The 12,500-nt window shown below is 42.7% G+C and overlaps 1 protein-coding gene across 2 annotated transcripts in view; it reads left to right on the forward strand.

Moving 5' to 3' along the window:
• The first annotated feature begins 2,582 nt into the window (after positions 1-2,582).
• Positions 2,583-12,500, forward strand: part of LOC117816668 (glycine receptor subunit beta-like) — a 14,493-nt gene continuing 4,575 nt past the window's right edge. The window contains exons 1-5 of one of the 2 annotated variants that reach the window (XM_034689037.1): positions 2,583-2,667; positions 5,303-5,432; positions 7,678-7,784; positions 10,473-10,540; positions 11,715-11,941. In XM_034689037.1, the coding sequence (XP_034544928.1) occupies positions 5,308-5,432; positions 7,678-7,784; positions 10,473-10,540; positions 11,715-11,941 (527 nt within the window). In that variant the 5' untranslated portion in view covers positions 2,583-2,667; positions 5,303-5,307. Of the gene's footprint in view, positions 2,668-5,302; positions 5,433-7,677; positions 7,785-10,472; positions 10,541-11,714; positions 11,942-12,500 lie in introns of those variants that run through there. The other variant, XM_034689038.1, reaches the window with a different exon arrangement.

The raw sequence follows: 12,500 nt of genomic DNA on the forward strand, positions 1-12,500 counted from the left end.
AACAGTTGTTTCAGAGGAGAATGTCCCCTGAGAGGGTCTCTCAGAGCACATGTGGAACATCTGATGGAGTGCAGGTCTCTGGGGGTTCAGTCTGAGGTTATTCAGCATCTCCGGGGACGAAACGGTCATAGGTTTAAATCCCAGGCGGCCTCGTCCTACTTTCCTGCATACAGCAGTGGTTCATGCATGAGTGTTTCAGAGCTCTCTCTGATCAAACACTCAGAATACACTGAATTCAAACACCACTCTTTCTTATTAACTGTGATACATGTTTCATTATGAGGATGGTAACTATGATATCAAAGGCCCTAACAGCACCACCTAGTGGACTGACGTGAACCTCCAAAATAAAACATTCCTGTTTTTAATGAGAATGTGTGATTACAGAACAGTTACTGTATGCTGAACACAACCACAGCTCATAATGCTGGTTCACCTGTGGGGGGCGCTAAAAGATGGATATTAATACAATTCAATAATCTTTAAAATAAAACATTTAAACCTGTTTAACACTGAGCACCACAGAACCCCCTTACTGACCCAGCACCAGGTCTGCTGAGGGCGTTCTGTTTAAAGTCCAGGTTTAGATTCTGTTTAAAGCCCAGGTTTAAATTCTGTTTAAAGCCCAGGTTTAAGTTCTGTTTAATGTCCAGGTTTAAATTCTGTTTAAAGTCCAGGTTTAAATTCTGTTTAAAGCCCAGCTTTAAGTTCTGACCAGACAGGAGCCTCACACTAAATCCTGAATGGCTTGTTGTGATAAAAAGGAAAATCTCCTTCCGTCTCTTTAAGAGCTGACACACGTCCTCCTCAGGATGTGGGGACGACCATGAACTGGAGTGTCTGAAATGTTCAGTCGGAGTAGATCTAAATGTCTGAATATTAAAGGCTGGTCTGATGTTCAACGCCAGCTGTTCCTCAGGGTCTCAGACATACAACAGTCTAGGCGGTCTGGTTTTTATAAAGCAGGTTTAAGTATGAAGTCTCTGCAGCAGAGGTTTCCAAACCAGCGTTGCGTTCAGAGATATGCCTAACACAGCCTGTGTTACGAGTGAAATAGAGCGCTGCAGCGTCAGTGACTGATTTCATGAACAACACAATGACCCTGAAATAAACGTCAGGAGATGAGCTGGCTTCAACCGTAAGCAAAAACAGCAGCAGGCCTGAGGACAGGTTGATCATGAAGGTTATTTTGGAGGCTGTTTAATCTCTTCTTCATTTCTCCTGGTTTAAGCTGCTCTGAGGTTTAAACTCGTGTTCTTTATTTGGTCAGCTTTTTATCTGAACCTGTCCCTGTGAAAAATATAGATTTAACACGACTGTCTTTAAGAGCTGCTGCTTATCATCTCTGTGTGACTGATGTCATATCAACATGAAATAATCTTTGTTATCACCTGCAGAACGATACAGTACCTGCAGGGGTCCAGTTTCCCTTTCATTGAATGTTCTATAAGGAAAAGCAGAGAGAGCCTGAGGGCATAATCCAGATTAAATTATCTGATCTCTTTAAACATCAGAGTGAAGCCAGCTGAGTTTTTACCTGCTCATGATGTCACACAGGTGAAGCCACCTGCAGGTGATCCTGTGACAGTTCACTGAAGGACACAGTGACCTGATGATGTCATGATGTAACAGGAAGTGAGAGATGGTGTGTCAGGACAATCTGTCAGAACGCAGCAGACACGTTTAAAATCAGAACGTCACCTAGAGACAGAGAGGGACGTTACTCAGAGTGAAGAGAGGACAGATTTCTGTCCATGTCAGCAGCATCACACAACTGTCCTCATCAGATACGATAATGATCCAAATATATAACACGAGGAAATATACAGGGCTACACACACACACACAGAGATAGTAGAGATGAATATAAATACATAGAGATAATAGAGATGAATATAAATATATAGTTTGCAAAGATGAATATAAATATATAGAGTTTACAATAAAAATATGAATATATAGAGATTATATAGATGAATATAAATACATAGAGTTTATTTAGATGAATCTAAATATATATAGAGATAATAGAGATAATATAGAGAGAGTTTTCATAGATCAATATTTATAGAGACAATAGAGATGAGATAAATATATAGAGTTTATATAGATGGATATAAATATATAGAGTTTATATAGATTAATATAAATATATAGAGTTTATTTAGATAAATGTAAATATACAGAGTTTGCAAAGATGAGTATAAATATATAGAGTTTATTTAGATGAATATCAATACATAGAGTTTTTTATATATTAATATAGATATATTGAGTTTATATAGATGAATATAAATACATAGATTTTATTTAGATGAATGTAAATACATAGAGAAATAATAGAGATGAATATAAAGCTGGAGTTCTCTCGGGTGTCCGCTCTGATTAAAGAATCAGCCAGCTAATGAAGAGCCCTCCGTCCTGTGAGTCAGTAACAGTCCTCATCCCCCTCAGGCTGTGCAGACTTGGACTCCAATACAGAGCGATGCAGATAAACGAACACACACACACTCACACACGCACACACAGAGTGAGCGAGCAAGTGGAAGAGAGAGGGAGAGAGAGAGAGAGAGAGAGAGAGAGAGAGAGAGAGAGAGAGAGGACAGAGTGTGAGCAAAGCCGCGTCTCTCTGTGTTGCAGCAGCTCTGACGCTCCGACACTCCAGAGGTAAGAATTAAAGAAACATACAGATTGTATGTGTGTGTGTTCTACCTCTGTGTTAGTCTGTGTGTGTCGGTATCTGTGTGGGAGCATATACACGTCTGTCTTAATGTTTCTGAATGTGTGCGTGCGTGTGTGTGCTTAGGAGCAGAGTAATGAATCTTTTTACCTCGGGCTGCAGGACAGTGTTATTAGCTTCAGGTTTGTCCTTGTGTGAGAACGAACCTGTGTTTAACCTGTATGTAGGGGTTTGTGTGTGTGTGAGTGTGTTCATTGTATATATACTGTATATACATATGTACATACATATGTATATACAGTATATATGTTATGGACAGAGAGAAACGTGTGTGTGTGTGTGTGTGTGTGTGTGTGTGTGTGTGTGCATGCATGCATGTGTGTGTGTGTGTGACCATAAAAGCCACACACACACACCTCCTAGAGCTGTGTCATCGTATCGCCGCAGTCCACCCCCCCATCCCAGGACTTTCTCTCTCAGAGAATCTGCATGCTGGGCTGATTGTGTGTGTGAATGTGTGTGTTGTTGGGACCTTATGTTGCATCATATGTTCTCTGAGTCTTCAGTATGAGTTGATTTCACAATGAGGACCAAAGTAAAGCCTGGACCTGCTTCTTTTTTGTTGAAGAGAGACCAGCAGTTTCACCAGGAGCAGTCTGAAATATGAAATATCACTTAATGTCAGCTTGAACCTCAAAAAGGTTAAATATTAAAATGACAGACATTACAATATTTGTATTTAACACACAGACTTTAATATCCAACAGTAAGAGCTGAGGCGACAACAAATGTTCATCTAAACTACAGAAGAAAACAGACAACATTATACCTATAGCAGTCCAAGATTATATCTTAGAAAATAGCAGTTTGAGCCTAGAGCAGTGTAAACCTAAAGTGGTCCAAGCCTATAATAGCCTAAGCCTAAAGCAAGCTCTGTCTACCACAATCTGGGCTTAAAGCTGTCTGAGTCTGTATAAGGTTGAGCCTTTAGCAGTCTAAGCCTATAGCAGGTTTGGCCTATAGCAGTCTAACCAACTGTTGTTTGAACCTGTAGCTATAGGCTGATAGCAGTGTGTGCCTATAGCAGTCTAGGCCTATAGTAGTTTGAGCCCATAGCAGTCAAACTGATGACAACATAGGGCTATAACTGTCTAAGCCTATGGCAGTTTGAGCCTGTAGCAGTCTAAAATCATAGCTGTAACAATAAAGGCCTATAGCACTCCAATATTTCAGCCATTTGAGCCTCAAGTCTGGTTTATACTTCTGCGTAGACCCTAAGCATCAGTGGCTGACGCGGATGTGAGCACCACATACTTGTGCGATGTTGTGGCTGTGTCGCTCTGCAGTACTCCACTGAAACACTAGAGGGCAGTGTGGTCTCTCTGATAGTCAGGCCGCCTGTTTCCGGCCCCGCTACATTTCCTACTTTTTCATAGCCATTCAGAGCATGTTATGTTAACTTACAGCTGATACATGTTACTGTTTATCATACAGACATGATTAGAGGGAAGAATAGAGAGGAGACGGAGGAGGAGGTGAAATACACAGTGATTCCAGATGTGATGTAAATGCAGGAAATACAATATCGTACAGTGGACCAATCACAGGGCTTGCGGTCGGCGTCGTTTCAGCAGACCTACGGCATAGGCTTTGGTGTTGAATTGACTGAGAAGTATAAACAAGGCTTAAAGCAGTCTGAGTCTATAGCAGTCTTAGCCTATAGCAGTCTGAGTCAATAGCAGTCTTGCCCTATAGCAGTCTAAACAGAAAGCAGTCTGAGCCTATAGCAGTCTAAACAGAAAGCAGTCTGAGCGTATAGCAGTCTAAGCCTGTAGCAGTTTGAGCATATAAAAGTGTAACTCTGAATGGTAGTTTGAACCTATAGCTGATCTAATAGCAGATTAAATCTATAGCAGGCTAAGGCCATAGCAGTCTAAGTCTATGGGCCATTGTGCCTATATAAGTCTCAGTCTATAACAGTCAAAGCCTATTGTAGTCTAAGCCTTAGCAGTTTTGGCCTATAGCAGTCTAAGACTATGGTAGCATGGCCCTTTAACAGTCTAAACCCATGGCAATTTGAGCCTGTAGCAGTCTGGTAATATAGCTTTCCCAGCCTATAGCAGTCTAAGCCTATAACAGTCGAACCCTGTAGTAGTTCTGGTCTATAGCAGTCTAACCAATGATGGTTTGAACCTATGGCTGGCCCAAGGGCAGTTTCAGTCTATAGCAATCTGAGCCTATAGCAATCTGGCCTTATAGCAGTCTAAGCCTATGGCGGTCAGAGCCTATAGCAATCCTACGGCACTACAAGATTATGGCCATTTGAGTTTAAAGCAGTCTAAGGCCATAGCAGTCTGAGCCTATAGCATCTTTAGTACATTATTTTAGCCTACCATTATACTCTAAATTATTTATCCTTTCTTTGATCAGCATCTTCTCCTCCAGGTTTAAATAAACTATTACCTTTACAGGTGTGACACCTGACAGTAGCAGCGGGATGTCATCTTGTTTATGTTAACATTAGTTGTGTTCAGTATGTTCATGTGTATTCTATAGAATATATTTATGTGTATCTTAAATCATATGTATGTGTATGATATAAAGTATGTTTGTGTGTTTCAGGCATCATGGTTCCTGCGTTAAGGCAAATCCTGCTGCTGTTTCTGTTTCTGTCGTTTTGTTTTCTGACTTCAGCTGGAGAAGGAAAATCTACAAAGAAAGGAAAGAAAGGAAAACAGGTCGTTTGTCCAGCGTAAGTCAACATTGTTTGTTGTCATTCATCCATTTTAGTCTGACTAAAACTGGACTTTATGAACACATGTAAACATGTTTTTTTTTTATCTCTGTTTGTTTTCATGTGTATGTGTATCTATGTGTGTATTTGTGTGCACATGTATACACAATATAAGTTCATATAACTCGATTTAGCATGGACTTTTTAAATGTTGTTTTTATTTGAATTGATTTGTTATTTAGTATTTCATAACTTCACATGTTTTAGGAATGTGGCGTATCACCTCCATTATTGGAGGAAATGAATCAATGAATGTTTATTAATGATCAGTTTCAGAACAAAGCCAGGGAATCCTCTGTCAGGGATCTGTTCTCCTCCTCACAGAATCACACTGATACCCCTTTTCCACTGAGGCAGTTTCAGGAGCCGGCGTTCAATTCAGAACCGTTTTTTCGTGTTTCGACTGTGAGTGAACCGGCTCCCGGCCAGGAAAACTGGTTCCAGAGCGTCTCCAACTCTTAGCTAGTTGCGAACCGCGAACCGAACCGAACCGAAACGCGAACCGAACCGCGAACCGAACCGAACCGCGAACCGAACCGAACCGAAACGCGAACCGAACCGCGAACCGAACCGAACCGCGAACCGAACCGAACCGCGAACCGAACCGCGAACGTGAGGGGCAGGGTTGCGGTGATCAAAAATACAAATCAAACGTGTTTCCGCCATTGTCCTGCACCTAAAAAACAAAAGAGACTAATGGATTCCAAGCAAAGCGGTGGTCGGCCAAGGAGACAAGCTAACGTTGTCCACCATCGTTGTTATTGTGAGGGAAAGTTTGCGCTAGCTCTGCTGGGAAAAGTGGTCACGTAAATCTGACATCATGACGTGCCTCTTCCACGGGCTCAAGCCGGTGGAAAAACAATGAGTGCCGTGTTGGTTCAAGAGTTCAACCAGCTCCGAAACAGCGCAAGCACCAGCCTGGAAATACAACCCGGTTCACCTCTTTTCAAACTTTACTTGAATATGGACTGTGCCTAAACCACAACAGTCCAGGAGTCTGGATCATACCTGCAGCACATATGAAGATTTATTGATATGCATTGTATCAGGACAAATACTGAGCAGCATTTCCCTCCTGACTCTCTTTGACCACGAGTGCTCTTTGAACTACTCTTAATAAGAACTCTACAGCCACTGCAGATATCAGACTGATTTTACTGAATAATTCAGAGCTTTAAATAACATTAATTAGTGAATACACAACCTTACACTAGGTGGCGCTCTTGCTCCATAATTGACATCTGTTTTAAATTAAGTTTCTGTATCTTGTGGATAGTAATCTCCACAGTAGTGGCTTACGCAGGTTATTGAGGGGCTCATCCTCTCAAACGTCTGATCTACCTTTTAATTCCCTCCCTTAACTCCCTGCTCAATGCTCACATTCTCTAAGATCTGATCTGTTATTTTCCTGAGTTAATTTTAAAGCTGAGAAGTTTCATAGATATCAAAAACTGAAATCAGCGGTTAAACACTTTATTTTTAAAGAACCGAACAGAATCCCTCCAGCACACTGATCACATGTTCATCTGATATAGAAATGTGACTCTGTGGTAGTCGTTTGGGAGGTAGCTTAGGTCTCAGGTATGTAACACGTCTGAGTGTCTATGGAAAGCCGTTTCTCACCTGGTGGACTGATAGAAAACGGTCTTTCAATGCCTGATGACTTCCTGTCAACAAGAGGTCCAGAATCTGTCTCGAGGTTTGTGAAATTGGGCTGAAATATGTTGTTCTTGCATTATGATGTTTATTAAAGAGAGGACAAATATAAACAAGGATCCATCAGGGTTAGAAGAGTTGCATGGGGGGACTGTGGCTCAGTGGGTAGAGTTGGTCTTATATCAATCTGAAGGTTGGCAGTTCGATCCCAGCCAATGACTGAGATTAGCTAAAACTGATGGCCCCTTACTATAGGAGCCTCTAATATCAGTGAGCGAATGGGGTGATAACGAGCTCTGATTGGCCACTAGAGACCAAGATCTATAAACACAGTCCATCTACGTTCTCTTGTTTGTGGAGACACACTCAAACACAATCAAACACACACTCAAACACACTCAAACACACACACACACACACACACACACACACACACACACACACACACACACACCTCTTCATATTTTGAATATTTAGATATCATTATGTTTATAAAGTTTATTTTTTGTATCTGAAAATAGTTTTATGTCACTTTTCTCTCAAACAGTCAGCTGTCTCCTGAAGATCTGGCTCAAGTTCCTGCAAACTCCACCTCCAACATCCTGAACCGCCTGATGGTCAGCTACGACCCCCGAATACGACCCAACTTCCAAGGTAACAAAGGAGTGTTCAAATAAATACAATCACACGTGAACCATAACTACATACTCAATACACTCCCAGGTATCAAGGAGGTAAGAGTAGGGCTGGAGGTAAGGAGGGATGAATAGGGGTTGAGGTAAGGAGGGATGAGTATGGCTGGAGGTAAGGAGGGATGAGTAGGGCTGGAGGTAAGGGGGGATAAGTAGGGCTGGAGGTAAGGAAGGATGAGAGGGCTGGAGGTAAGGAGGGATGAATTGGGCAGGAGGTAAGGAGGGATGAATAGGGGTCGAGGTAAGGAGGGATAATTAGGGCTGGATGTAAGGAGGGATGATTAGGTAGGGCTGGAGGTAAGGAGGGATGAATTGGGCAGGAGGTAAGCAGGGATGAATAGGGGTCGAGGTAAGGAGGGATAATTAGGGCTGGATGTAAGGAGGGATGAGTAGTGCTGCAGGTAAGGAGGGATGAATAGGGGTCGAGGTAAGGAGGGATGAATAGGGGTTGAGGTATGGAGGGATAATTAGGGCTGGATGTAAGGAAGGATGAGAGGGATGGAGGTAAGGATGGATGATTAGGGATGGAGGCAAGGAGGGATGATTAGGGTTCGAAGCAAGGAGGGATGATTAGGGATGGAGGTAAGGATGGATGAGTAGGGCTGGAGGTAAGGAGGGATGATTAGGGCTGGAGGCAAGGAGGGATGATTAGGGCTGGAGGCAAGGAGGGATGATAAGAGATGGAGGTAAGGAGGGATGATAAGGGATGGAGGTAAGGAGGGATGATAAGGGATGGAGGTAAGGAGGGATGAATTGGGCAGGAGGTAAGGAGAGATGAATAGGGGTCGAGGTAAGGAGGGATGAATAGGGGTCGAGGTAAGGAGGGATGAGTAGGGCTGGAGTTAAGGAGGGAAGAGCAGGGGTGGAGGTAAGGAGGGAATAGTAGGGGTGGAGGTAAGGAGGGATGAGTAGGGGTCGATTGTAAGGAGAGATGAGTGGGGGTTGAAGTAAGGAGGGATGAGTAGGGGTCGAGGAAAGGAGGTATGCTTAGGGGTGGAGGCAAGGAGGGATGAGTAGTGTTGGAGGTAAGCAGGAAGGAGTGATGAGAGAGGTTTAAATGTAGATAACATAATTTTAATTCATTAATAAATGTTAATGTGAGAGAGATGGCTAGGATTATTAGGATGAGATGATGAAGGTGAAGAAGATGATGATCATGACAGAGGGATGAAGATGAAAGAGGACGGGAACAGAGAGAAACATGAGGAGTATGTGTGCTTCATTTAATCTGAAGCTCCAAGCTACAACCATCCAGATGTCCACACACACACACACACACACACACACACACACACACACACACACACACACACACACACACACACACACACACACACACACACACACACACACAGCACACACACAGAATAGATTTAGATAATTTGAGTTCCACTTGTTTGACAATTTTGAATTTACAGCCCCTTTTTTGTAATGTATAATCTGATAAATAATCTGAATACTACTCTTAATAATAATCTTTAATAACCTGATAAACTCCTTTTTGTGGTGCTGGTCTTTAATAATCTGTATCGTAATGAACAGGAAACGTGTCCTCAAATTTGTGACCAGGGTAACATGTCATTCATATAAACTTGATGTCACTCCTTGGTCTCTCCTGGTATCAGTAGTGGTTTAACTCCTTGGTCTCTCCTGGTATCAGTAGTGGTTTAACTCCTTGGTCTCTCCTGGTATCAGTAGTGGTTTAACTCCTTGGTCACTCCTGGTATCAGTAGTGGTTTAACTCCTTGGTCTCTCCTGGTATCAGTAGTGGTTTAACTCCTTGGTCTCTCCTGGTATCAGTAGTGGTTTAACTCCTTGGTCTCTCCTGGTATCAGTAGTGGTTTAACTCCTTGGTCTCTCCTGGTATCAGTAGTGGTTTAATTCCTTGGTCACTCCTGTTATCAGTAGTGGTTTAACTCCTTGGTCACTCCTGGTATCAGTAGTGGTTTAACTCCTTGGTCTCCTGGTATCAGTAGTGGTTTAACTCCTTGGTCTCTCCTGGTATCAGTAGTGGTTTAACTCCTTGGTCTCTCCTGGTATCAGTAGTGGTTTAATTCCTTGGTCTCCTGGTATCAGTAGTGGTTTAATTCCTTGGTCACTCCTGGTATCAGTAGTGGTTTAACTCCTTGGTCACTCCTGGTATCAGTAGGGGTGTAACTCCTTGGTCACTCCTGGTATCAGTAGTGGTTTAACTCCTTGGTCACTCCTGGTATCAGTAGTGGTTTAACTCCTTGGTCACTCCTGGTATCAGTAGGGGTGTAACTCCTTGGTCACTCCTGGTATCAGTAGTGGTGTAACTCCTTGGTCACTCCTGGTATCAGTAGTGGTTTAACTCCTTGGTCACTCCTGGTATCAGTAGTGGTTTAACTCCTTGGTCTCCTGGTATCAGTAGTGGTTTAACTCCTTGGTCACTCCTGGTATCAGTAGTGGTGTAACTCCTTGGTCACTCCTGGTATCAGTAGTTGTGTACCAGACCGCCTAAACTGTGTCGAAATGGAATAGTGGTAACCCAGAACTTCCTGTTTACAAGGGTTATTATAATTTTACATCCTGTTTCTGTCCTGTGTGTGTGTGTGTGTGTGTGTGTGTGTGTGTGTGTGTGTGTGTTTGTATATTTGTGTGTGTATTTGTGTTTCTGTGTGCGTATTAGGGATTCCTGTGGAGTCAAAAGTGAATATCTTCATTAACAGCTTTGGCTCTATCCAGGAGACAACCATGGTGAGGGGCATAATAGCACGTTCTCTCTGCAGGACTTCAGACTGTGTTACAGTTTATCATAGAATGTTCTCTCTGCAGGACTACAGACTGTTACAGTTTATCATAGAACGTTCTCTCTGCAGGACTTCAGACTGTGTTACAGTTTATCATAGAACGTTCTCTCTGCAGGACTACAGACTGTTACAGTTTATCATAGAACGTTCTCTCTGCAGGACTACAGACTGTGTTACAGTTTATCATAGAACGTTCTCTCTGCAGGACTACAGACTGTGTTACAGTTTATCATAGAACGTTCTCTCTGCAGGACTACAGACTGTTACAGTTTATCATAGAACGTTCTCTCTGCAGGACTACAGACTGTGTTACAGTTTATCATAGAACGTTCTCTCTGCAGGACTACAAACTGTGTTACAGTTTATCATAGAACGTTCTCTCTGCAGGACTACAGACTGTTACAGTTTATCATAGAACGTTCTCTCTGCAGGACTACAGACTGTGTTACAGTTTATCATAGAACGTTCTCTCTGCAGGACTACAGACTGTGTTACAGTTTATCATAGAACGTTCTCTCTGCAGGACTACAGACTGTGTTACAGTTTATCATAGAACGTTCTCTCTGCAGGACTACAGACTGTGTTACAGTTTATCATAGAACGTTCTCTCTGCAGGACTACAGACTGTGTTACAGTTTATCATAGAACGTTCTCTCTGCAGGACTACAGACTGTGTTACAGTTTATCATTGAACGTTCTCTCTGCAGGACTACAGACTGTGTTACCTGTTATCATAGAACGTTCTCTCTGCAGGACTTCAGACTGTGTTACAGTTTATCATAGAACGTTCTCTCTGCAGGACTACAGACTGTGTTACAGTTTATCATAGAATGTTCTCTCTGCAGGACTACAGACTGTGTTACCTGTTATCATAGAACGTTCTCTCTACAGGACTACAGACTGTGTTACAGTTTATCATAGAACGTTCTCTCTGCAGGACTACAGACTGTCTTACAGTTTATCATAGAACGTTCTCTCTGCAGGACTACAGACTGTGTTACAGTTTATCATAGAACGTTCTCTCTGCAGGACTACAGACTGTGTTACAGTTTATCATAGAACGTTCTCTCTGCAGGACTACAGACTGTGTTACAGTTTATCATAGAACGTTCTCTCTGCAGGACTACAGGATCAACATCTTCCTGCGTCAGCGCTGGAACGACCCTCGTCTTCGTCTGCCCACAGACTTTAAGAGTGAAGCTCTGACTGTGGATCCAAAAATGTTCCAGTGTTTGTGGAAACCAGACCTTTTCTTCGCCAACGAGAAGAACGCCAACTTTCACGATGTGACGCAGGACAACATCCTGCTCTTCATCTTCAGGAATGGAGATGTGCTAATCAGCATGAGGTAACCCTCCTCTTCATCACCCTAACATACATTACAGGATCCACAATCCTCCTCTTCATCACCCTAACATACACTACAGGACCCACAATCCTCCTCTTCATCACCCTTACATACACTACAGGACCCACAATCCTCCTCTTCATCACCCTAACATACACTACAGGACCCACAATCCTCCTCTTCATCACCCTACCATACACTACAGGACCCACAATCCTCCTCTTCATCATACTAACATACATTACAGGATCCACAATCCTCCTCTTCATCACCCTAACATACACTACAGGATCCACAATCCTCCTCTTCATCACCCTAACATACACCACAGGACCCACAATCCTCCTCTTCATCACCCTAACATGCACTGCAGGACCCACAATCCTCCTCTTCATCACCCTTACATACACTACAGGACCCACAATCCTCCTCTTGATCACCCTAACATACACTACAGGACCCACAATCCTCCTCTTCATCATACTAACATACACTACAGGACCCACAATCCTCCTCCTCATCATACTAACATACACTACAGGACCCACAATCCTCCTCT

The sequence above is a fragment of the Notolabrus celidotus genome, chromosome 7 (assembly GCF_009762535.1).
Source record: "Notolabrus celidotus isolate fNotCel1 chromosome 7, fNotCel1.pri, whole genome shotgun sequence".
NCBI classification, from domain to species: Eukaryota; Metazoa; Chordata; class Actinopteri; order Labriformes; family Labridae; genus Notolabrus; species Notolabrus celidotus.